We start from the raw sequence: 26,077 nt of genomic DNA on the forward strand, positions 1-26,077 counted from the left end.
TCCAACTATAATGCACCCAAAAATATTGCCAAGGGTTGAGTATTTTCTATCATATGCAGAAGCTAGAACAAACTAAGGGGGTGGGGATGGAGGGGAAGGAATCATGAACATCAAAGGGAGCTAAATGGAGTAGAGGAAGAGGATACAGGAGGAAGGAAGAGGGATGGTAAAAGGCAGGAAATGGAGAGTGAAATTGACCAAAGTATGCTACAAACACGTATGAATATACCACAGTGAATTCCACATTTAAGTATACCTATAAAGCACCAATTTCTAAAAAACAATAAGTGAATAGAAGGAATTCCAGTACAATACAGGAAGGAGACCAGGGGCGGAGAATGGTGGTGAGGGAAACAGAAATAATAGGGATGAAAATGGAGCAAATTATCTTCCATGCATGTATGACTGTGTCAAAATGAACCCATATGTTATATATAACTCTAATGCACTAATAAAAACATTAAAACTGAAAAAAATAAAGAAAAAAGAAGCTATGTAAATATTCTTGTATCCATTCATTCATCCATCCACCAAATAATTCTTGAACACACAATCTATTCTAGGCCTGGAGCTACAGGATGGAAAGCAGAGCATGACTAGCCAGAGGCCCCCGACCTTGAAATATTGGATATTTGGTGGTGGAGACAGAGAAAGGAACAGGGGCCTTTCAAAGTCTGGGGAGCCCAGAAGAAAGCAAGCTTCGTTACACAGCCCAGTGCAAAAGGCAATCCTTATATTGGGTCTTAACCAAGGAAGAGAAAGAAAGGAGGGAACAAGAAGCCATACTGGCATCCCCAGCACAGGGAACAACAAAGAATAGACCCAAATACCTCTGACCATGACCTAAGATTTACTGGGTAGAGATGTAACCAGGTGGCATTTGCAGACAGACTTTTCCAGTTCCAGCCTGCCTAAGGTAGCAGGTGGGGCCCTTGTAAGCTGCCCATTGACACCCTCAGGTAAGTGGGGGCTCTAGCAATGGACAAAGGGTGGGAGGAGGCAAAGGCTGGAGAATGATCAGCAGCCAGCCACAAAGCTCACTGGGACAGTAGCCTGGCAATTGAGAAGAGCCTGTGCATGCTCTTGCTCTTCTCTCTCTCTCTCTCTCTCTCTCTCCCACACACACACACACACATACACTCTCACACTCACACTCACAGGCAAGTGTATACACACAGTGAGCCCCTCCTTCCTAGCCTCCTTCCTGTGGGTCCTCTATATGTAAGGCCCAGCCCAAAGGCCATCCTGTCTCTGTAGGGCACCCCTGGGACAGGCAGAAAGGAGAGGTCCCAGGGTGTGTGAGTGTGCCACATGCCAGCCTCTGTCCCTCATGCTACCCTACTCCTGACTAAAGATCTGCTAATTTCAATGATGAAACTCCAGCCTAAAGAAATGATATTTTAATCAGTTTTACTGCTAGGATTAAAATACTTGATGAGAACAACTTAGAGGAAGAAAGATTTATTTTGGCTGATGGTTTTAGAGGTTTCAGTCCATGGTCAGCTGACTCCATTGCTTTGGGCCTGTGATGAGACAGAACAACACAGAGGAAGGAAAGCTGCTCAGCTCGTGGCAGCCACAAAGGAGACAGAGAGAAAGGGGCCAGGGATAAGAAATAGCTCCCAAGGGCACAACCCTAGTGAACTCCTTCCCACAACAAGCTCCCAATTCCTCCAGTTCCCGATAACGCCTTCAAGTTATCAAGACATTGATGTTGTCAGATCTCTGATGATCCAATCATTTCCCAAAAGTTCCCCTTCTATATATTGTTGCATGGGGACAAAGCCCTCCTCATCTGAGTCTTCAAGTCTTTGGGGGATAATTCAGATACAAACCATAATAGATGATGATGTCAGAATCAGGACCACAGACCACCCTGGCTGTCACCTTCCATAAGATTTCAATGGGGGCAGACAAAATCCTCCTCACTGGCTCTTTCAGAATTTAATGGAAACCAAGAATTTCATATTTACCTAAATGGTGACCCAGTTTTCCACAGAGGCGATAGATAATCAAACACCTCAAGTGAACAGAGCTTCAGAATACACAGGGCACATGCCAAACATTTATTCAGTTCACATCTGAAATCACCAAATTCAAAACTGTCTCAACACAACTTGGGGGGGTCCCCGATGAGGCCACTAGGGTACAGAGGACAGGATGCAGACAGGGGTGTACAATGAGGCCCACTCACAGATCTTCACTGGCGTACAGGGCAACCTACACCAGCCTCAGACAGTTGAGCCAGATGTGCAGTCTCAGGCCTCACCCTTCTGTAGGGACCTGGCAGCACCTCCTTCATTCCTTCTGACTTTTATCCCACAGGCTGGTGTGACACAGTCTCAGGAAGACCCTGAAACCAGGGCCAAGCCTGGTGTTAGTTTCACAGTGATGATGTCTCTCCTTTGGCAGATGTTCTCCCAGGTGTCCCTGAGTCATCATGCTCCCCGTGGCAGGCCTGCTGGCTCTCTAGCTGGAATCCGTTCACCTTTCTTTCCATCACACAGAACACAGCCCAGGCACAGAGGTGCCAAGGCAGGTGAGCACAGCACCAGGCTGGGACAATTTGCAGGCCACAGTCTTCCTGCCAGTCTCCACTGTGGGGCAACCCAAGGGTGAAGGATCCCAACCAGAGTTTGAAGAAAGGACATTGAGAAGGAAAGAGAGGTTGGAGGAGAGGCCTAGTGGGAGACCCACAAAAAGAAGGGGAGTGGGCCCGAGGGATCACATGGTCACCAGGATGGCCTCAGGTAGCAGAAGACATATGAGTAGCATATAGACTCCCATGTGATATATATGAGAAGCCTGATTTACAGTGAGGTTCAACCACTTCTTAAAATAGATAACCTCTGTGTAAACAGCAGGTAGGAGATCACGACCGCACATGTAGCCCCAGCTCACGACACCTATCTGGATCCATGTGTTGTTAACTTCACAGGCAAGAGGGCCCCCAGAATCTCCCTGGAGAAAGAAAAACAAACAAACTGCAGGGATAGAAGAGGGTCCTCATCCGACCAGGCAGCATGCCACCCGAGGTTCTGGGGAGACAGACATGCACTGGGCTTCCTTCCCCAGGATCCCCAAAGGCACTGCCAGGCTCAGGTTCTCATATTCTCAGGGGAATATGAGATCTGACAGAAGGAGGTTGATGTGGGAAGTTGAACATCCTCTGAGAAGTGCTACTCTTTCCTGGTGACCAGGGAAGAGGACACGAGACACAAAGCCAGCAGGGCCTACTACACCTGCAGTAAACTGACTCACTTTGGGTGCCCTACTCTTCCACTGCTGCTGACCCCTTCCTCATGACCCTTGCCAAAACCACCCATGAGCTTGCAGCTACAGGAGAACCCCTGACGGAGAAGATAGCAGGCAGAGCCCACTACAGCTTCTGGCCAATATCGTTGCCTATCAGTCAGTCCTTAAAGGAACCTTAAATATTTTGAGGATCACCTCTGCATAAAAAGAACCAAAATTCTCATCTCTTACCCCCCCCATTTTTCCCTGATCAAACTCACCTGTCCAACCCCCTCTGTTCATCAGCTCCACTACCTTCCAGACTGGGAAATATCCAGACCCTGATCTTCAAGTGAAACTCGGCATGTACTTTCCCAAACCTGCTCCACTAACCCCACCACCAGTCACCTCCAGAGAAACCCAGGGTCTTCCTCAGCCCCTCCCTCAACACCAGCGCCCTATGATCTTCACCATTCCACCTCAAATACATGTCCTATGGCTCCTTGCTGCCCCATGCTCTGCTTGGGATCCAATGGTGATCCCTAGATGATGAAAACTGCTCTTAGACTTCAGTCTAGGCACCACACAACCAAGAAAGTCACTGAATTAAAAGGAAAATCTGATCACACTCACCCAGGCGCCCTCCCAGTCCTGCCTGAGCCAGACTAGAACTTGGCCCTGCACCCAGACTCACTCTACCTCCCCACCCCACCCACTCACCTCTCTGGCCACATCTGCTACTCCATTGCTCTACATGTTTAAATCATCCTTCAACTGAAGATCTGCCCCCAGACCTCTGGGACACTGTACATGCTGAGCCCTCTCCCTACATGAAGACTCTGGGCCTCTCACAGAAGTGACTGGTAGTGGGGACAGTGGAGTAGGTTTGGAAAAAGCCAGGCTAAGTTACTCTTGGAATGTTTCAGAGTTTTGAAGGTAGCAGAGCTGATGGATAGATGGGGTTGGGTACATGGGTTCACAGCAGGGAAAAATCATCCAGTAGAGGTAAAGACTTTGGCTCTCTCTCTGCACAGGTGATAATCAAAATATTCAGGGTTCTTGGAACTTCTTCTTTGTTCATTCCAACAATAAAATTCTTTCCAATACATGCAAATATGCATCTGATAAGACTAGGCCCAAATTCCTCCTCCTCAGGGACAAAGCTTGGTGGAGAGGAAAGAACATGGGCCTGGACAACCTTGAATTGATGTCCTTGGATCTCCCCTTCCCCATATGGATAGTAGGCACTGTGTCTGTGTTGCTGGGTCGTGATGTGGGTTAACTGGGATCATTTGGACTAGCGCTCACAGTGGTGGGGTGAGTGCTGCACAGGAGAGCTCAACTAGTGAAACACAATGTGAACATCACCCAGCCCACCTTCAGCACCCTAGCAGTGCCCCAGACAGCCAGGGCTGCTCCCTTTTGAAGGAACAGGCCATACCAGCTAAGAGAATCTAGGGGGTCACTCCCTGTGCACCTCCTTAGCTCAACTAGGAGTGAATAACTTTCTCCTAAGAATAAGAAACTTTTCAGTGGACACTCAACACACAGGCAGAAAGGGGCCACATACTGACCCAGCAAGGACTACGTCGTTGCACATCATGATAGCCACAGATCATGCCTTCTCGGACTGTGTATTTAGGTACTCCAAAATAGTCCTCATACCTTTTTCTACAAATCTTCTGGGAAAGTATCTTTTGTTCAGTTTCACGAAGAATCATTGGGTGAACTAAAGAAACACAATTTAGGAGTAAGGGATCAGCACAACTGGGACAGGACAGGAGCCTTTGGTACACACTCTGGGTGCTCATCAGGGTGTTTACACACAGCTGCCCTTAAAAAAAAAAAATGCCTCCTGGAACCAAAAGGGAACTCAGACCCAGTGTGGACACTGAGAGGAAGCAGTAAAAGCAAAATCAAGACAGAAAAAAAATTAAAAAGAAAAAAAAGACTAAGAAATAGGAAAAGCTTTATCATCTTGAGAAATGACAACCAAGTATCAGTGGTAATGGTGAAAGATGTTCTGTACCACTACATCGCCTTCTAGAATAAAGATTCTCAGACAGCTGGTTGGTTCACCTGTACCATCATTGACAGAGTTACTGTCTTGGCTTGACCTATGTCCCAGGGAATAAGAAGCTCAACCCACTAGGTAAAGCCTTTAAAAACCTCTTAAATTGTCTAGCAGCTCTTGATCCCAAACTTAAAAGTACCCTGGAAAGAACCCACCATACCTGTCACCAGTGCCTCCAGGTCCTGACATACCAATCAAAATTCCTAAAACAGTTGTAAAGTATTCACTGTCTACCTATTCTCCACCCTCGTCCCTTACCCACCCACTAGAGAATCACTTCCCAACCCCAAACCACTAGGCTTCCCCGCCTCTGCATCCTGGTGAAAGGCTCACCATTCCTTTCCATGCGGCCCCATCCGGTCACCCAGCACAATGTCTCAGCATTCACTGTGAAAGGTCTTTCAGGCAGGCATATAGGCTGGATGTATGGGGAATAATTCACAGGAAAGGCCAGCAGAGCAATGGCAATGTCATTTGTCAGGTTTTTAATTTCAAAACCTTGATGAGGATAAACATCTTTAAGGGGAACCATAACCGCGTTCTCATCAAATTCATTCAACTTATTGTTTCCCAGTATCACCCTGTAATGCGTTTGGCTGTGGGGAAAAGACATGGTCTTCATAGATATCCAGAGGGTCTACATTCCCTATCTACACATTCCAGGTGGTTCTTAGCCTGAACCCAATTTCCACTGTGAGCCATCAACCACTCCCCTCTCTACAAACCTTATCCCCTCCCACACCAAAACCACCATGGTCAGAAATTCTCCAAGTGTGGTTTCCAGGCCAGTATCCCTTGAAAAATTATTAGAAATACAAATGCTAAGGTTTCATGCCAGACTGAATAAAAATTCTGGGGCTATTACCTGCTTCTTCTGATGAGAAAGAAAACCCAGAGATGGGGACAGGACACAGCCTGATTAGGGGCTGAAACCCAAAGACCCAAACACTCACCTAAGCATGCAGTGGGCAGCAGTGAGCACTAACCGGTTGGTGATGAGGGAGCCTCCACATATGTGTCTATTATAGGACTGCAGGCTCACCTGCCAGGGCCACTTCCTCTGTGGGGCTTTCTTTCCACCGTATATCCTCATAGTTCTATGCCCACATGCTGGATGATTTGGGAAAGAAGGTACTAGAAGTGAAGCCATTGTCCCCCAACCCCATGACCACGACACACAGGTGCCCAGGTGGATCCACCCGTCACACAAGGCAGATGGATGTCCTCTCCCTCTCACTTTCAAGACAAGATCTGGCTCCATCCTCTCTAGCCTGGCTGTGTTCCCTTTCAACTCCCAGGCAGGCCTGATGAACCCTGGAACCAGAAGCTACCTGAAGGAAGCACAACTGGAAATGGATTAGAATCCCCATTGGATTTCAAGAATGGTCCCACTGTGGGCTCTGAAGTAGCCCCAGATCCTGGAGCCCCTGCTGGGGCTGGAGCTACAGCAGGATGTGGAATCTTTGGGATTTTCAGGTGTCTGGAAGAAGCTGGGGCCTCTGAGCCTGCCAGGGTCACTGGGGACTCTTCCTGGGGTCTGTAACCCCCACCTGAAAAAGAAGAGAGCAGCAGAACAGTGCTGGCAGCTAGTCTTGTGTCGCTTCCCGGGCTCCTGCCTGTGCCCCAATACCTGACGGCCACCCGCGCCCACCTGGAGAGCGAGGCCTGGTTGCAGCACCGGCTGAGGCCCCACTGAGCAGAAGCCCGAGAAGCTGAAGCCACAACAGGAGGCCCAGGAAGGGGATGCCATCTTCACCGTAGCTCAGGGACGCCATGGATCTGTCAGCTCTCTGTTGCGCCCCCCGTGCGGAGGCGTAGTACCTGCCCTTGTGCTTGGGAGCAAAGTCTCTCCAAGCATTGCCTGCTGGGTCTCCAGGCTGGGCGGGGCCTCACGGGCCCAGCGCTGCTGTCCTTCAGATGGGAGCGAACCTCAGTGTGTCAAGAAGCCCATCGTTTTCCAATACCACACCCCCACACCTGACAACCTCCCACCACAGCAGTTTTCCAACTTTCTTTTTAAGGTCTCCTTGCTAAAATAATACCAATATCAATGTCAACGATATAAATATGTAGTCGCAATCCATGTACACTGACCATGCATGGAACCACAGTCCAGGTCAGATAAGGAGCTATGCCAGTCCCCGTGAAACCCTTCTGTGGGCCCTCTGTGAAGCTATTTCCTTCCACTTTCAAAGGTAACCTTTCATCTGAACTTTATGGAATTCCTTATGTTTCTTTCGGGTTCTTGCTTCCTTGGACAATACACTTTGGTTTGGCATGACTATTTTGTATTTTATATACCCGTACACACACTTATGACTGCACTTTTACCCTCAGTCCCTCACACCTGGGCTGTTTGTCCTCTCAAGTCTCCCACAGTCTGAACTTAGTATGTCCCTCTGCCTCCTCTAATTCCTGCAAATCAACAGTGGCACTCAATCCCTGTCAACATTATAGCAGGTGTCACATTCTGTCATTAGGAGACACCATGTCTAGGTGGCCTCCTTTTGTGACATTACAAGCTGTTGAGGATCATGCTTTCATGCACTAGTTCAATTGGGGATTGAAAATAGTGATTTCATCCTTGTGTCATACTTTGTGAAAATCTTTTAAAGATTTTGAGTGTTCACATATTTTAGAGGTTTCAATAATTGCAGTTATTATTGTTCTTGTGGAAGATTAGAGAACATGGCCATAATGTTTTACATCTCTGCCCACCCACAAATGGAATTCTCTTCCCCACCCTCAATGAATCTGAGCTGGCTTTGTGACTTGCTTTGGACAACAGAATGTGATAGAAGGGAAGCTGGGCACCTCCTGAACTCAGGTGCTAAACATCCTGGTAGCTTCTGCTTTCCCCTACCTGGCACCTGCTCAGCCTAGGGAAGGATGAGAGGCCTTTGGAAGAAAACTGAGGCACCCCTACCCATATACCAGGTAACCCCTCATGTTGGAAGGCCATCTGGGACATCCTGGGCCCTAATGAAGCTGCCTCATGGATGTAGCCTTAGGAATGAGCTCAGACTAGACAGGCAGAATGGCCTAACCAATCTTTGATACTGTGAGAAGTACTGTTGAATCCTGCTACTCACAGGAGTGAAGTTCTACAAAGCCATCATGATGCTGGATGAGCAAATACTGATCCGTTGCTACCAGTAGCAACACAGGCCTTGGCATGGGAGCTTCTGCTCAAAATATTCTCATTGACCAGCCTTGTGTCTCGTGTTCCTCTGTGAAGACACCCTCACTGCATACACTCTAGGAATTCACCAGATTTGTGGCCATCGGCACTACAGCTCATGCCTGATAAAGCCGCTCCAACATACCTGTTTCCTTTACAAGGCACATTACAGTCTTCTTGCACTTAGGAACACTAAGCAGTATTTCCATAATACATGTGGGGTGCTTTCAAACAGCAAAATTGCCAACAAAAGGTATAAAAGTGTAAAGGATGTGGGGGAAAAAAGATGACAAAAAGGACACTTGTTTACAAAAGCTGAAGAAAGCAACAAAAGCATCACACTCCAATCTCAGCTAGGAGCATGTGCACCATTCAAGTGTTTCCATGGCTCTGTGCACATTCACCATGACCACAAAAACACTGTATTGACTTGGGGCTTCAAAATAAACCTCAGCCAATTAGTGAATTTGAAAATAAGAATCTTTAAATAAAGAGGATCAACAAGAATATACTGTGTTTCAAACCACTGAGTTTGGGGTAATCTCTCACACAGCAGTAGATCATTGACATACTTCCTGAAGCTTGAAATCTCCCATCTTTCATCAGGTAGTATGTGCTACACTGAGTTGCCTAGACACTGATAGAGAGTTGTGTGCAAGGTTGATGAGCATGTCCTTGGGAGGTACACTTGTAAGGAGCAAGTGAAACAGAACTGGGCCTTAGGAGAAGTCGAGCTATAAGGCAGTTGCAACTGAGGTCTCCATTGATCCTACAAGAAGCCTTTCCAATTCATCCTGTATGTAGGGAAGGAGTCCAGGCCTCTCAATCTCTGCATACCAATCACTTGTTATAGGCTGTATTGCAAAGGGATATCATCTTTAGGGAAAGTTTCGCAGCTGAGCACACTTCTTATGAAATTGCGGCTGTGAGTCAGTATTTGCTGCCCAAGGTAGCAGATGGGCCATCACAGGCTGCCCACTGATACCCTCTGGTAAGTGGGAGCTCTAGCAGTGGACAAAGGGTGGGAGGAGGCAAAGGTCTGGAGAATGATCAGCAGCCAGACACAAAGTTCACTGGGACAGCAGCCTGGCAATTGAGAAGAGCCTGTGCATATTCTTGCTCTTCTCTCTCTCTGTCTCTGTCTCTGTCTCTGTCTCTCTCTCTCTCTCACACACACACACACACTCACACAGGAACATACACACACACAGTGAGCCCCTCCTTTCTAGCCTCCTTCCTGTGAGTCCTCTGCTCTTAAGGCCCAGCCCAAAGGCCATCCTGTCTCTGTAGGGCACCCCCGGGACAGGCAGCAAGGAGAGGTCCCAGGGTGTGTGAGTGTGCCACACGCCAGCCTTTGACTCTCATGCTACCCTGCTCCAGACTATAGATCAACCAGAATTTGAAGAAAGGACATTGAGAAGGAAAGGGAGGTCAGAAGAGAGGCCTAGTGGGAGACTCAGAAATAGGAGGGAAGTGGGCCAGGGTAATCAATGAAACTAGGGCCAGTTTCAATGATGAAACTCCAGCCTAAAGAAATGATGTCTTAATCAGTTTTACTGCTAGGATTAAAATATCTGACGAAAACAACTTAGAGGAAGAAAGATTTATTTTGGCTGATGGTTTTAGAGGTTTCAGTCCATGGTCAGCTGACTCCATTGCTTTGGGCCTGTGATGAGACAGAACAACACAGAGGAAGGAAAGCTGCTCAGCTCGTGGCAGCCACAAAGGAGACAGAGAGAAAGGGGCCAGGGATAAGAAATAGCTCCCAAGGGCACAACCCTAGTGAACTCCTTCCCACAACAAGCTCCCAACTCCTCCAGTTCCCGATAACGCCTTCAAGTTATCAAGACATTGATGTTGTCAGATCTCTGATGATCCAATCATTTCCCAAAAGCTCCCCCTCTAAATATTGTTGCATGGAGACAAAGCCCTCCTCATCTGAGTCTTCAAGTCTTTGGGGGATAATTCAGATACAAACCATAATAGATGATGATGTCAGAATCAGGAACAGAGACCATGGGCCACTGGCTGTAACCACTCATCATTTCAAAGGGTCATCATTTCAAAGGGGACAGACAAAATCCTCATTTTGGCTCTTTCAGGATTTAATGGAGACTGAGAATATCATCCTTAGTTAAATAGGGACCCAGTTCTCTACAGAGGAAGTTATATGGAAGCAAACATCCCAAGTAAGCAGAGCTTCAGAACACACAGGAAACTCTCCAACAAACATTTATTCAGTTCACATCTGAAATCTCCACACTCAAAACTGCCTCAACACAACTTGGAGTGTCCCTAATGCAGCCACTAGGGCCCTGAGGAAGAGGTGCCAGTCTGGGGTGCCCCATGAGGCCTGTGTGCCACAGGCTACCCACTCACAGAGCCACACTGGGTACAGGGAAACCTGTGCCAACTCCAGGCACCAAGACAGATGCTAAAGTCCCAGGCCTCACACCTCTGCAGGGACCTGCTAGGGCCTCCTTCACTGCCTCTGCAATCACCTTGCAGGTTGGTATGACAAATTCTCAGGGAGACCCTGAAATTAGGGCCAGGTTCGGCCTTCCTTCACCGTGATGAATTCTCTCCTTTGGCAGATGTTCTGCAAGGTGTCCCTAAGTCACCACGCTCCCAATGGCAGGTCTGCTGGCCCTCTAGCTAGAATCAGTTCACCCATATTCCCAGCAGGCACAGGTTGGCTGAGGCAGATGAGCAGAGCACCAGCTGGGACACTTCATAGGCCCCAGTCTCCCTGCTGTGCTCCATGTGGATCTCCTCAGGGGGATGAATCCCAACCAGAATTTGAAGAAAGGGCATTGAGAAGGAAAGAGAAGTCAGAGGAGAGGCCTAGTGGGAGACTCAGAAACAGGAGGGGAGTGGGCCAGGGTAATCACGGGGTCACCGGGATGACTACACACAGGCTTAACATGAGGAAGTTTGCTGAGTCCAGACAGGAAGCCCGGTTCATTAGAGTAACTATCCAGTCCCTGTAGAAACTAACTTCTGTATATATACCAGGATAGCCAAGGCGACCACAGCCAATGCCCCAGCTCACAATTCCCACCTGGATCCATGTTGTATTATATTCACAGACTAGGGGGCCCCCAGAGTCTCCCTGGAGAAAGAGAAAAGAAACAAATGGCAGAAATGGATTCGATCTACATCAGAGCAGGCTGATGGTACTTCAAGTTACTGGCAAACGGGGCACACCTGTGGTGTCCCCAGGCACCTGCCAGCTCCTAGTTTCTGTGAGCATGAGATTTCAGAACTGAATATTTTAACAAATAAAAATTGTCTATCTACTGAAAAATTTGTGCTCCAAAAAAAACTATATAAACAAAGATAATGCACCTACTCTGGGACAGAAATGAATAAACTGCTCACCCAAGTGCATTGCATGTCACATAAAAGTGGCTCAAAACATGAAACTTCATATTATAACCTGCTTGATTCACCACCACTACCCCCCACCCCCCTCGCCAGGAAGAATCCACTACTCTCTCCTGAAGGATTATGTCAGGCTAACTCAGGAGAGTCCTGGCGGCTTGTCCTCGCACACCATTAACTTGAATAAGGGTGAATGGAGGAACTAGGGGATGACCCAGGCTCTTTTGCCTGGGGGGAAGAAAACTGTAATGCAGAGCAGCAAGGGGCCCATGAAACTCACCTGGCAGGAGTCCTTTCCTTCATCATTATAGCCACAGACCGTCCCTTCCTTGGTAAACTGAACTTTAGTTTTTGTCCTTTTCTGAAGCAACTCATTACATTTCTGGTGACGAATAATGTTTAGCTCAGCCTCCTGAAGCTCTTCTGATGCCCTTTCTGAATCTATAGAAAGTAAATTTAGGAGTGGATCTGCATGAGTGAGACTAGACAGACACAGTGGTACTTACTCTGAGTCTCAATTCAGTGTGTTCACACACAGGCATCCTCTTAGGAACTGGCTATTGTCCCCAGCTGACCCTGGAGGAAATGAGGTCTAACACTGACATGAGTGTAGGATGATGTTAAGATCCAAACCAAAGCAAAAGTAAAAACAGCCCAGGAGAGGGAAGCCAAAGTCTTGTCAGTCTGAGAAACAACAACCAAACTCTGTCACTCTAAGTATCACCAGGGTGTCCTGTGTATCTATAAGGCAACTTTACTTTCTAGAACAATATCACAGACTCTCAGACACATGGTGCCCCAAACGTACCAAAATCCCAAATGTCAAGGAATAGGAGGTCCTACAAGCCCACTGAGAGTTTCTGGCCTCATCTCACAAACAGGAAGCTCCTTAGCTATCAAAGCAAATACTTTTGTGGAGGAACAACTAAAATTCACAGACAGCTCATCAGTCCCTTACCTAAAATCTACCCTTGAAAGAACCCACCATGCTTGACACCCAAGCCCCCAACTCTTGACAAACCGACAGAAATTCACAAACAGTTATTAAATTTCTCCCTGGCAGCATCTTGTCCCCCCTCCTCCCTTACCCACCTAGTACAAAAGCTACCTCCCTGTCCCTCCCTTTAGCTTGCAGACCAACACCAAGCTGCCAGGTATCCGCCTCCTGGGCCTAAGGTTGTTGTAGTCCTGCTTTACAATCTCACCTAGCTCGCTTAGCTTGCCCCATCCGGTGACCCAGCACAAGGTATCAGTTTCTACCAAGAAAGACTTTTCAGGGATGCATACAGGCTGAATGTGTGTGGAGTAATTCACAGGGAAGGCCAGCATAGCAAGTGCAATGTCATGTTCGATGATTCCAAGAGGAGAGTAATACTGGTGGATGACAATGTCTTTGACTGGGATCTCGACTGACGTTGGGGCTCGATGTTTCAGGTCTTCGTCCCCCAGCTTCACTGTGTATTCCAGATGGCTACGGAGAGGTCCTGAAGGGTCTACACACACACTTCCCTTCCACACAGTCCAGGTACTTCCCAGCTTGACCCCATCCTTGCGGGCCAGCCATCTGCCACTCCCTCCCTCCAAACGACATTCCCTCCCCAACCCTTGACCACTCTAGCCAGCAGCACTCCAAGTGTGGTCACCAGACTAGTATCACCTGTCCACGTGTCAGAATTGCAAATCCTCAGGTCTCATCCAGAATAAATAAAAAAAACTATGGAGGCTCTCACCCCATCCCCCTTTCCAGATGAGGAAGAGGAAACTCTTGGTGGAGGACAAGACTGGCTCCAGGTCACACAGCCCCATCAGGAGCCCAAGCCTCTGGGCCCCACTCACTCACCCAAATATGCAGTGGGCTGCAGTAAGCACGAACTGATTGGAGATGAGGGAGCCTCCGCATATGTGTTGATTATTGATCTGCAGGCTCACCTGCCAGGGCCACCTTGTCCGCACGGCTGGCCTTCCACCAACTATCCTCATAGACCTGTGGCCACATGCTGGAGCAGATCAGTGAAGGGAGGGCTGAGAGTAAAACCTGAGCCAGAACCTTAAACTCGGAGGAGCAAGCCACGTCCCTCAGACCCCAGGGCAGGTCCGCATCCCTGAGACTCCTTGGGGAATGGCTGTGTCCCCTCAGATCTCAAGGGCAGGCTGGGTAGCTCAGAGCCCGCACCCAGCACCCTGGGGACCGCAGTTCCTGCATCCTGCTCCTGGACCGTAGGGGTCCTGATCACTCGGGCCAGGCAGTCTCTGCGTCAGGGTGTGGCCGAGAAGTCACCTGATGGGAATTCAGTCGTCCTGGAGGAATCACGATCACCTGAACTAACCACCATAACTGTGGGCCCCGTGGGCCCCGTGGCCACGGGCGGGGTCAGCAGCATCTTGTCGGTGGGCGGAGGGGACTCTGAGGGGTCGGAGGGGTTGGAGGGATCGGAAATTTCGGAGGGGTCGGAGGGCGCGGAGGCCGAGCGGGCCTGGCCAAGCCGTGGCTGCAGGAGCAAGAGCCAGGCCAACAGGCCCAGGAAGCCGCCCCTGAGCGCCATGGTGCGCCGGCCCTGACGCGCCCCCTCGCGGCCGCACCGACTGCGGGTGGCGGGAAACGGCCCCGCGCCCGCGAGGCGAGGCGACGACGGGCGAGGACCCCGCCAAGGGGTGTGGCTTCCTGGGTTTCCCCTGCCCTCCTTCCCGCCACGACCGAGGGGCCGGTGCTGCTAGAGTGGTCGTCCTCGAGGGAGACCGCCGACTAAGGCCGCGCTCCCGACGCTCCGCCCCGTCCACGGGGGCCACGCAGGCCGCAGGGGCGACGCCGAGCACTGGCGTCCCGCCTCGCGCTGCGGACTCCGGCGCTGCTGGCCTGGCCCAGGCCCCCGGGAGCGCGGCTCGGGAGCGCCCCCCCCCCCCCGTCCTTACCCTGGGTTCCCGCAGAGATCGCCACGGCCGCCCCAGCAGAGCCACAGGCTGGGGTCCGGCTAGAGCCGCCCGCGATCGCCCGCCCCGACTCGGTGAACCCCTCCACAGAAAGGCTGCGCTTCCCCCCCGCAGCCGCCCAGCTAGCCAGCCCCCGCCACCTTCTCCGTCGTGGATATCCACAGGGAAAAACGGCTTAGGACCGTTAGCAGATGGCAAAGTAAAACCACAGTCAAGATGGCACTGCCCGCCTTTCCGATTGGCAAAACTGAGGAACGGTAACGACCCCAGACACTGACAGGGATGCAGAGAGGTTGGGTCCCTCGTACGTGGTGGTACAATTGTGAAATATTCCAGCCAGTCTGGGAAACACATGGACGGTTCCTCGTAAAACAAAATATGCAATTATATACGATCCAGTCATTATACTCCCGGGTCTCTGTTCCCGGAGAAATAAGGATTTCTGCTCACACGCACAAACCCACTAAGCTGTACAAATGTTTACAGTCTTTTGCGCAATAGCCGACCTCTGGAATCACCCTGTACTAGTCACCCTTGCCTCCCAAGGATGTATGCATTCTAATCCCTGGGATCTGTGAATGTCACCCCACGTGGACAGCAGAATGTGGTTCAGTTAAAACTCTTTGAGATGGAAGGACTATCTGGATTATCCAGGTGGGCCCACCGTAATCAGAGGCTTTCTTAGGTGAGGGAAGCCAGAGAATCCAAGTCAGAGAAAGGTGCCATGCCAGAAGCAGAGGAGAAAGAGATTTGAGGATGTTTCACTGCTGGCTTTGAAAATAGAAGGGACCACAAGCTCACTTGAGTGTGTTCATGCGGAGAAAAGAAAAAAAAAAAAACTTTCACACATGATTAGCATATTCATGGGACATATATCTAGACATCAGCACAGTAAGAAAGACAAAAATCATTTTGGTACATAAGTTTTTAAAGATATTGACCTTTCTATTGTTTTAGAATCAGGACTAGATAGGGTACCCCTGTTACTTTTTGTTTTATTTCTTGAGTCAGTTTTTCCTCCTGACTATGCTATATAAAAATAATCAGCCACTAGAAGCAAGGCAGAGTGTTGGGTTTTGTTTTTGCAAGCCTTCCTTGTGGCGAAGATCTTCCATTAAGGCAGATTTGACCAATTGAGTTGCTTAGCAATTCTCTGATTCAGTATCATTAATTCAGTATGTTCTGTTATTCCAAATAACACAGGAATTTATAGTTTATTCACATAGGATAACAAGAGGGGCCATTTAATACATCAAGAATTCCATGGCAAAAGCTGGGAATGGAACCACCATTTGACCCAGCTATTGCCCTTCTTGGACTTTTCCCTGAAGACCTTAAAAGAGCATACTACAGGGATACTGCTACATCGATGTTCATAGCAGCACAATTCACAATTGCTAGACTGTGGAACCAACCCAGATGCCCTTCAATAGATGAATGGATAAAAAAAAAAAATGTGGCATTTATACACCATGGAGTATTACGCAGCACTAAAAAATGACAAAATCATAGAATTTGCAGGGAAATGGATGGCACTAGAGCAGATTATGCTTAGTGAAGCTAGCCAATCCCTAAAAAACAAATACCAAATGTCTTCTTTGATATAATGAGAGCAACTAAGAACAGAGCAGGGAGGAAGAGCAGGAAGAAAAGATTAACATTAAACAGATACATGAGGTGGGATGGAAAGGGAGAGAAAAGGGAAATTGCATGGTAATGGAGGGAGACCCTCATTGTTATACAAAATTACATATAAGAGGTTGTGAGGGGAATGGGAAAATAAACAAGGAGAGATATGAATTACAGTGGATGGGGTAGAGAGAGAAGATGGGAGGGGAGGGAGGGGGGATGGTAGAGGATAGGAAAGGTAGCAGAATACAACAGTTACTAATAGGGCATTATGTAAAAATGTGGATGTGTAACCGATGTGATTCTGCAATCTGTATTTGGGGTAAAATTGGGAGTTCATAACCAACTTGAATCTAATGTATGAAATATGATATGTCAAGAGCTTTATAATGTTTTGAACAACCAATAAAAAAAAAAAAAAGAATTCCATGGCAGAATGCAAAACTTGGCCATGATGCTTTACAGCTCCTCCTATCAAGAGATGGAGTCGGGAATCGATTGTAGTGACACACACCTGTAATCCCAGTGACTTTGGAGGCTGAGGCAAGAAGATCACAAGTTCAAAGCCATCAACAATGAGGTCCTAAGCAATTTAGCAAGACCCTGTCTCAATAAAACAAAAAAAGGGCTTGGCATGTAGCTCCGTGGTAAAGTGCCCCTGGGTTCAATCCCCAGTAACAAAAGAGAGAGAAGAGGTTGGGGGGTGGGGTCAGGTTGTGGTAGAAGCAGCCTTGTCAATTGGGCTGTAATGCCCTGGCAAGTCCCATGGTGCTAGAGTTTGTTGTGGTGAATCAAATTGCTGTAAGGAGTTTCTGATATGTCCCAACTCAGGCCCATGGTAATAGATCTCTGCAGTTCTAGAGCAAGACCATATTCTCTGCAGTAAAGGAACTGTACACTCTGAAAAACAACTCCTGGCACTCTACTGAACCATCAAAGAAGCCATGTGCCAGATTATAGGACATTAAGTGACTAAGAGATGTATACTTCCTATCATTAGGTCAATATTTAGTCAGACTTGTGAAATCATAAATTCAATTGGACAAAACAGCCATCTGTCATTCAATGGAAGTGATATATTTGGAATTGGAGCATGACAGGTCTTGAAAACACAAGTAAGTTACATAAAAATATAGGCTAGCTGGGTGAGGTGGCACACGCCTGTAATTCCAGTGGCTCAGGAGGCTGAGGCAGGAGGATCAAAGAGTTCAAAGCCAGCCTCAGCAAAAGTGACACACTAAGCAACTCAGTGAGACCCTGTCTCTAAATAAAATACAAAATACATCAAGGGATGTGGCTCAGTGATTGAGTGCCCCTGAGTTCAATCCCTGGTACCAAAAAAAAAAAAAAAAAAAAAAACCCAAAGATATGAGCTAGACTCTCCCCTATATCACCTATTTTGTTGCACTGAAATATATACATGTAGATATTTCTCATAAAATGATCCTTGTAAAAATTGTGAATTTTATTAATGTTCCTTTAATTTACTTCTTATTCAGTATTTCATGTGAGGAACTAGTAAATAGGCATAAACACTCTGCTATAGTATGATGTTGACTTAAGAAAACATGCTGTGATTGAGTCTCAAGGTCAACTATCAGGGGATATCATTTTATCCAGAACATCATTTTTACTTAAAAGGAATGGCTAATAATCAAACTAGTCATTTACACTTGAGTATTTGGCAGACATTTTCTTAAAAATAAACAAGGTTAGAATCTGAAACTTTAAGAGAAATAATTGACAATATTTGTTGTCAGTTATACAATTCAATCTTTCAAGAGAAAATTTGAATTTTGGAAAGTTTGTATTTGCTACCATGAATTCAACAACTTTCCAACAATTAAAGCCTTCTGAAAGTAGTTGCCTGGACCTCATGTTCCTGTTCGGACACCAGTTGCAGCAACCTGCACAACTGTTATTCGGAAACCAGATGAGGGGCTGTGGGGGATGAAGAAAAGAGACATAGAAAAGCTGAGGTCAGGTGGGCACTAACCTCTGATGGAGAAGCAGTGACCCAGAGGTGGCTCAGCACGTTTATTATATCAGTTTCATCAAAAGGTTATCTGTGGGAAAGTTTCTACAAAGCAGGCAGTCTGAAGGACGCAGGACTGGTGAGACATCGGGGTTATCTTGTTATGCTCAGAATTCTCTATCCCGGAGAGCTCGTGCCTGAGCTCAAGGTCTGAACTTGACAGCTCTGTGCTTTTGCAAGGAGCCTCCTCAGGTCAGCCTCACCATACCAGCTGGGCCATCTTGACCTGCACCTTTGCACAGGATGTTCCCAGCCCAACACAGCCACAAGACAATTAGAGGCCATGATTCAAATCACCACTCTGCACAAACAGTAGTGGTCATATTAATGAGTGTGATTCCTTTTTATATTATATAATGAAATGTCAAAATACAGAAAAATCTGCAAAACTATGTGAACCAATATTTTCCAGTGGTTTTACAAAGTGGGTAAAAGATCCATTCAGAATGGAAGATGGACCGATGGGTTTCAACGTAATAAGTACAAAAAGTGGGGCTGTGGTTGTGGCTCAGCTGTAGAGCACTTGCCTAGCATGTGTGAGGCGCTGGGTTCGATCCTCAGCACCTCATAAAAAATAAATAAATAAAATAAAGGTATTGTGTTCAACTACAACTAATAAGTACAAAAAGATTTGGTACAGGGCTGGGGATGTGGCTCAAGCAGTAGCACGCTCGCTTGGCGTGCATGCAGCCCGGGTTCGATCCTCAGCACCACATACAAACAAAGATGTTGTGTCCGCCGATAACTAAAAAATAAATATTAAAAAAATTCTCTCTCTCTCTCTCTCTAAAAAAAAATGACAAAAAGATTTGGTACAGTGTAAGTAATAAAAGGACACAGTGGTGCCCGCTTGTAATCCCAGCCTCAGTAACTTAGCAAGGCCCTATGCAACTCAGTGAGACCCAGTCTCTAAATAAAAATATAAAAGAGGGCTGGGATTGTGGCTCAGTGGTTAAACCCCTCTGGGTTCAATCCCTGGTACATTAAAAAAAAAAAAAAAAAAGGACATCTACAATTACTGTTAAAAGCTTTTAAAATACTAACCTTCCTAGCTGTATATCTATGTGAAGCTGGGTTTTCTTCACATACTTCAACCAAAATAATAATTAAATGCAGAAGAGAATGATATTCCAGCTGTCCTCTATTAAGCCTGACATTACAGAAATTTGAGAAACTGTAAAACAATACTATTCTGCACAACAAAGTTTTCTTTTGGAAAAATACAGCTTTTTTCATAAAAAGTTATGTTGTTTGTCTGAGTGGACTTATTATTTTTATTTTAAGTAAGTAATAAAATATATTTTAATATGTTTTAATTTCTAATGCAGTAAATACTGGGAGATATAAACACATAAACCAGACTCTAGGATCATCAGTCATTTTTGAGAGTAAAAGATAATCCTGAAATCAAAAAGTTTGAGAACTTCTTTTCTGTTGTGCTTTTTATCTCTTTACTGTGATTTTTCACACCTATCTTTATTTCCTTCCTTTGTTTTATTTGGGAATAATTTTCTTTTTCTAGCTTTTTCAAGTGGAAGGTTGGATAATGAACTTAAAATCATTGTTTTTCCAAATATACCTTTAAAGTTATAAATTTCCATCTTGAGCACTGTGTTAGCTACATCCCACAAAATTTAATGTTATAATTTCTTTATAATTTGATGCAAATATTTTCTAATTTCCCTTTGATTGAAAGGGTTCTTTCAAAATATATTAATTTCCACCAGGCACAGTGGCCCATGCCTGTAATCCCAGTTTGCTAAGGCAAGAGAATCCCAAGTTCAAAGCCAGCCTCAGCAATGGCAAGGCACTAAGCCACTCAGTGAGACCCTGTCTCTAATACAAAATAGGGCTGGGGATGTGGCTCAGTGGTCAAGTGCCCCTGAGTTCAATTCCTGGTACTCCCCCCACAAAAAAGAAATATATTAATTTCCTTATATTTTGAGATATCTCTGTTATTTATTTCATTCCATTGTTGTTGGAAAACACACTCAATGATTTCAATCACTTCACCTTTATTAATACATGTTTTATGGCTCAAGATATGATCTTTCTTGGTGAATTTCCACATGAGCTTGAAAGGATAGTGCTGCTCAGGTCTTCAATATCCTTTCCCATTTAAAAAAAAAAATTTAGTTGTCGATGGACCTTTATTTTATGTATGTATGTATGTATGTATGTATGTATGTGGAGCTGAGGATCGAACCCAGGGCCTCACACATGCCAGGCGAGCACTCTACCACTGAGCCACAACCCCAGACCTCCTTTTTTTTTTGTCTACTTATTCTACCAATGATTGAGACAGGTGTGTTGAAATCTCCCATTGTGATTATGAATTTGTATCTTTTTACTTTCAATATTTCAGAGATGTTAAAACTGTGTCATTAGGATTATGTCTTCTTGAGAAATTATACCTTTCATGATTATGAAACATTCCACTTTACCTATGGCTATCTTCCTTTTCCTGAATTCTACTTTTAATATACACCTTATAGCTTTCTTATCATTTACAATGTGTATGTTTTTCCTCTTATTTTTAACTTCATCATGCTTTATACTTCAAGTACCTTCCTGGTCTTTCTTTTTGCAGTCTAAAAATCTTTGCATTAAACCATTCAGACCCTTTACAGTTAATGTAATTATTTTTTTTTTTTTTTGAGAGAGAGAGAATTTTAATATTTATTATTTTTTAGTTTTCGGCCGACACAACATCTTGTTTGTATGTGGTGCTAAGGATCGAACCCTGGCCGCCTGCATGCCAGGCAAGCGCGCTACCTCTTGAGCCACATCCCCAGCCCTAATGTAATTATTGATGTGGTTGAATTTAAATCTACCATCTTGCCATTTGTCCTCTGATTGGTTCTATATTCCATCTTTTCACTTTTCCTTCCAAAGCTTGGATTAACTATTAGAATTCCACTCATTCACCACCACTGGCTTATTAGATACCTCTCGTTATTTTTTAGTGGTTGCTGTAGTGTTTTTAATTGATCTTTAACTTATCATAATTTACCTTTAAATAATATTACATCATTTCACTTATGATGTGATTTAAAAATTTTTTTAAAAACAGCCTTTAATGTTTTAATGAAGTTACCATTTCTGAAGCACATCATTTCTTTGCAATGGTCTAAGATTCCCTCTGGTATCTTTTACTTCAACCTGAAAAACTTCCTTTAATGTTGCTTGAAGTCTGGGAAGGGATTTGCTGAGCTTTTGTTAATAAAAGTCTTCCTTCACTTTCATTTTTGGAAGATATTTTAACTTGATAATGGAATTCTACATTGACTTTTTTCCTTTCAATATTTGAAGATGATGCTCTAGTATCTTCTGACTTGCCCTACTCATGAAGAGAGGTCTATAACATTTAATATGTCCTTTTTCTAGTTAATTTTAACTCATCACTGAGTTTTGAATAGTAATTCAATTATTAATATTCATTAATAATTAATAATGTTCATTAATAATGTTCATTAATGTGGTTTTCTTTGTGTTTAGCTTGCTTGGGACTCATTCATTCAGTGCTTCTTGAATGCTGACTTAGTTTTTATCAAATTTGTAAAATTCTCATTGTTTCTTCAATTTTGTTTTGTGTTTTGTTTGTTTGTTTTGCTCCCCCTATCTTCTTCTTTATTCTGAACTCTAATTGTTCATGGGTCAGATCATTTCATATTGGCCTACAGATCAAATTACCAGACCAAATTGCTTTGTCTGTGCTTCAGAATGGTTTCTATCACTATGCCTTCAATTTTACTAATACTTTATTCTTTAGAATAAACTAATCCAGTTTACTTTTCACTTCAGATGTTGTAGCTTTTAGTTCTAACAATTCCATTTGGATCTCTTTTTTAAACTTCTCTCCTAATTATGTTCATTTTTTAAAAAAATTCTTAAGCAAATTTAGTGACAGGTATTTTTAAATCTTTGTCTACTAATTTTATCATAACTGTCATTCTGTATCTGTTTCTACTGACTTTTCTGTTATAGGTCATAATTTTCTACTTTTTCACATTTCTAAAAATACTTAATGAATGCTCAACACTGTAAATGTTACATTATTGACTATTTGAATTATATCATCTGTCTTTAAAATTTGGTATCCATGTAAGTTACTTGTAGTTTACCTTCATCCATCTGAGATTTTTTTTTTTGGTTTTGGTTTTGTCTTTGCAGTGCTGGGGATCAAACCCAGGGCTTCTGAGCATGCTAGAAAAGCTCTTTACCACTGAGCCACACCCCAGCCCCAATTGAGGCTATTTTTCAAGTTTGTTAGGATGAGCCCAAAGCAGCCTCTACATTAGGGTTATCTATATTAAGGCTTGAGCTTTGCCAGGTCTCTACTGACGGCCCAAGTACTCAGTGAGGGTCCTCCTCTCTGGTCAGATTAAACTTGAGTGTCTCCCAGTACCATATGAGTGCTGAGAATCATTCAGCTTACAGCTCTCTGACATTGGTTTTTTCCCAACCTTCTGGAAATTTCTCTTTCACTGTGTATCTCTATCCCAGGCAGCAGGGAATGGCAAACATTCTCCATACAGAACCAGATAATAAATATTTTAGGCTTGCGGGCCACACATGGTATCACATATGGTGTCAGGGAAAGCTAGTGGAGACAGTGCCTGCATCACACATATTCTTTTTTTCTTTAATGATCCTTTTTAAAATGTGTAATTCATTTTTATTGAAGGCCTATTCAAAAATAGACTAGGTCATGAATTGGCCCCAAAACCATAGTTTGTGAATCCCTGCTCTACAGTATTCTGATCTGCCTCAGCCTTTTGGAACTCCCATCTCTGTCTCCTTAACTTAGTGACATTACTCAGTGCTGGTTGGGTTTCCCTCCCTGTGCCATCTGAAAATTAACCCCCACATAGGAAGCTAGTATCATTACAGGTCTCACCTCACCTGTTTCCCTGTTTTCTGGGATCATAGTTCTAGACTATCTATTGTCCTGATGCCTGAAAAGTTATTTATTTTGTCTAGTTTTCTAATTGTTTATAATAGGAAAGCAAATTCTATACTGGATGTTCCTTCATGGCCCTACCACCATTTTGAATTTTTAAAAAATAACAGAATAACACTTATACTGATTTCTACATCTCCTGGTGTCCTGAAAATGCTCACATTATCTCCTTTTTTTTGTTTAAAGAACTGTCTAACCCAAAGACTGGAGTTATCCCTACTTTTTTGAAAATTCCTAATTGGTAGAAGAGTATAAAAATGGGTTGGGAACTGAATAGAGTCCAGAAATAGGTGCTAATATACATTGTCAATTGGTAGTAAAAATAAAGGCACTTTGAACAAACATAAAAGACATGGAAAAAATATACCTGGATCCTCTTCTCATGACATAAACAAAAATTAATCTGTTGATCAGAAACCTAAAACTATAAAGCTTATACTAGACAGAAGAAAAATCTTTGCTATCACCAGTTCAGAAAGTGAACAAATTAGCTGGGCACAGTGGCACATGCTGCAGTCCCAGCAACTTAAAGAGGCTGAGGCAGGAGGCTGAGAAGTCCAAAGCCAACCTCAGCAACTTAGTGAGGCCCTAAGCAACTTAGTGAGACCCTGTCCCTAAATACAAAAATTTTAAAAGGGCTGGGGATGTGGCTCAGAGATTAAGAGCCCTGGGTTCAATCCCTGGGAATGAAAGAAAGAAAAAGAGAGAGAGAGAGGAAAGGGAGGGAAAGGAATAAAGGAAAGAAAGAGGAGGGGAGGGGAGAGAAGGAGAGGAGCGGAAAGAAAGAAAAGAAAGTTAACAAATTAGACTTAAGACTTTTTTTTAAACAGATACAACATTTTTTTCATACCTTTATTTTATTTATTCATTTTTATGTGGTGTCAAGGATCTAACCCAGTGCCTCACACGTGCTAGGCAAGTGCTCTACCACTGAGCCACCGCCCCAGCCCTGGACTTAGGACTTTAATCTGAAGAATACTTATGAATTGGCAATAAAAAGATAAGCAACCCAATTAAAATGGGCAAAAGAAAAGACACTTCACAAAAGAAGATACAAGAGGCTGGGTTTGTGGTTTAGTGCTAGAGCACCTGCCTAGCGTGTGTGAGGCACTGGGTTTGGATTCTTAGCACCGCATGTCCACTGACAGGTAAAAAACATTAAAAAAAAAAAAAAAAAAGAAGAAAAAGAAGAAGAAGATACGAAAGTAATCAATGGCACATGAAAAGGTGCCCAATGTCATAAATGACAGGGAAATGCAAATTAAAACCTCAGTGAGCTACCACTTCCTCTTATTAAAATTGAGCAAATAAAAGTACTAATGAGGACATGGGTCAACTGGAGCTCTCATTTATCGCTGACAGGAGTATAAAATGGTCCAACCAATTTGGAAAACTCTTTGGAAATTTCTAAACAAGTTAAACATGTTATCTACTCACGATATCTACTCTACTCTTTTGTTCCCAAAAGAAGTGAAAACATGTACACCAAAAGTCTAGTGCTGGGGGCTGGGGTTGGGGCTCAGGGGTAGAGCGCTTGCCTCGCGTGCGTGAGGCACTGGGTTCGATCCTCAGCACCATGTAAAAACTAAATAAATAAAATAAAGGCATGCTGTCTATGGACAACTACAAAAACAAATTTTTTTTAAAGGAATGAACTAATGGTACATGTAACAATAGGGATGAATCTCAAAATGCACGGAAGGTAAGAAGACAGACCCAAGAGAGTACTTACTCTCCGATTCCATTTGTATGAGATGTACAACATGGGAATCTAGTCTGATAATCATCAGAACAGTGGCTCTTTCTGGGAGGAGATGACAAAAGGGCACATCCTGGAGCGATGGAAATATTCTCTATCCTGATCTGGAGGATATGGGGTGGGGTACTGTGCATTTGACTATGTACAAACTATACCTTTGGTAAAGAAAATAAAAATATAGAAATACATTGAGTTAATATAATCATTCATCAACATAAGATTTTAACCTTATCAATTTTAAAAAAATAGTATAGATAAGGAAACAACAAAATGGGGAAGTAGAAAGAAAAAAGAATCGAGTCTAAATAATAACCGGAAAAATCTACATTCACAACAATCCAGAAATAAAGCTCCAGATGATTATCTGAGTAACCGTAATGAGATTTTTCTGTGAGTAACTGAGACTCAATATGACAGTGACTTAATGAAAAGTGAAGCTTATTTCTCTGTTGGATAAGGGCTGCAGGGTCATCCCTACAAACACCAGGAAGCCAAATTCCTTCTGAATTGCTGTCTCATACGCATAGCATGTACCTCCTGTCCCAAGACAGATGCTCAAGCTCCAGGTACCACATATACAATCAAGCCAGAAAAGAAGGGATAAATAACAAGTAATTTGGCCTCCTTTCAAAAATATTTTCCAGAATTCAAAACAACACTTCTGTTTATATGTACTTAGCCATAACATGTATCATGCATGAATGTGAGGAAGATATAGAAATATGTCTTTATTTTGATCATCTATATGCCCAGGGAGGAGAGGAAGGAAAAAGAAGAGAGGAGGAGAAGAAGGAAAGATATCAGAGGAAATGATCATCAGTCTCTTGAGCCACGCGATAAGCACCCTGATCTATCACTTCCCTCAGCCTCAGCCCTTTGTTTTCCCTAAG

General features: G+C 44.5%; 1 protein-coding gene across 1 annotated transcript; it reads right to left on the minus strand.

The window, feature by feature from the left end:
- Positions 1-10,708: 10,708 nt before the first annotated feature.
- LOC124087633 (serine protease 44-like) lies at positions 10,709-14,416 on the minus strand. The gene is made up of 5 exons (XM_046436607.1): positions 14,201-14,416; positions 13,714-13,880; positions 13,079-13,344; positions 12,154-12,308; positions 10,709-11,601 (listed from the first exon to the last, which is right to left on the minus strand). Exons 1-5 carry the CDS (start codon positions 14,414-14,416, stop codon positions 11,377-11,379), a joined length of 1,029 nt encoding a protein of 342 aa, XP_046292563.1. The 3' UTR covers positions 10,709-11,376.
- Between the last annotated feature and the right edge of the window lie 11,661 nt (positions 14,417-26,077).

Source organism: Marmota monax, unplaced genomic scaffold, assembly GCF_021218885.2.
Source record: "Marmota monax isolate L192 unplaced genomic scaffold, Marmota_monax_Labrador192_F-V1.1 WCK01_AAM20220418_F8-fsc00021, whole genome shotgun sequence".
Classification (NCBI taxonomy): domain Eukaryota; kingdom Metazoa; phylum Chordata; class Mammalia; order Rodentia; family Sciuridae; genus Marmota; species Marmota monax.

Excerpts from the sequence above, each read along its gene's own strand:
- LOC124087633 (XM_046436607.1), bottom strand. The coding sequence starts at position 14,416 with ATGGCGCTCAGGGGCGGCTTCCTGGGCCTGTTGGCCTGGCTCTTGCTC. Across the intron at positions 12,309-13,078 it reads GGGCAAGCTAAGCGAGCTAG|AAAGGGCATCAGAAGAGCTT; the intron begins GTGAGATTGTAA and ends CTATAGATTCAG. Across the intron at positions 11,602-12,153 it reads AAGGAAAGGACTCCTGCCAG|GGAGACTCTGGGGGCCCCCT; the intron begins GTGAGTTTCATG and ends CTCTTTCTCCAG.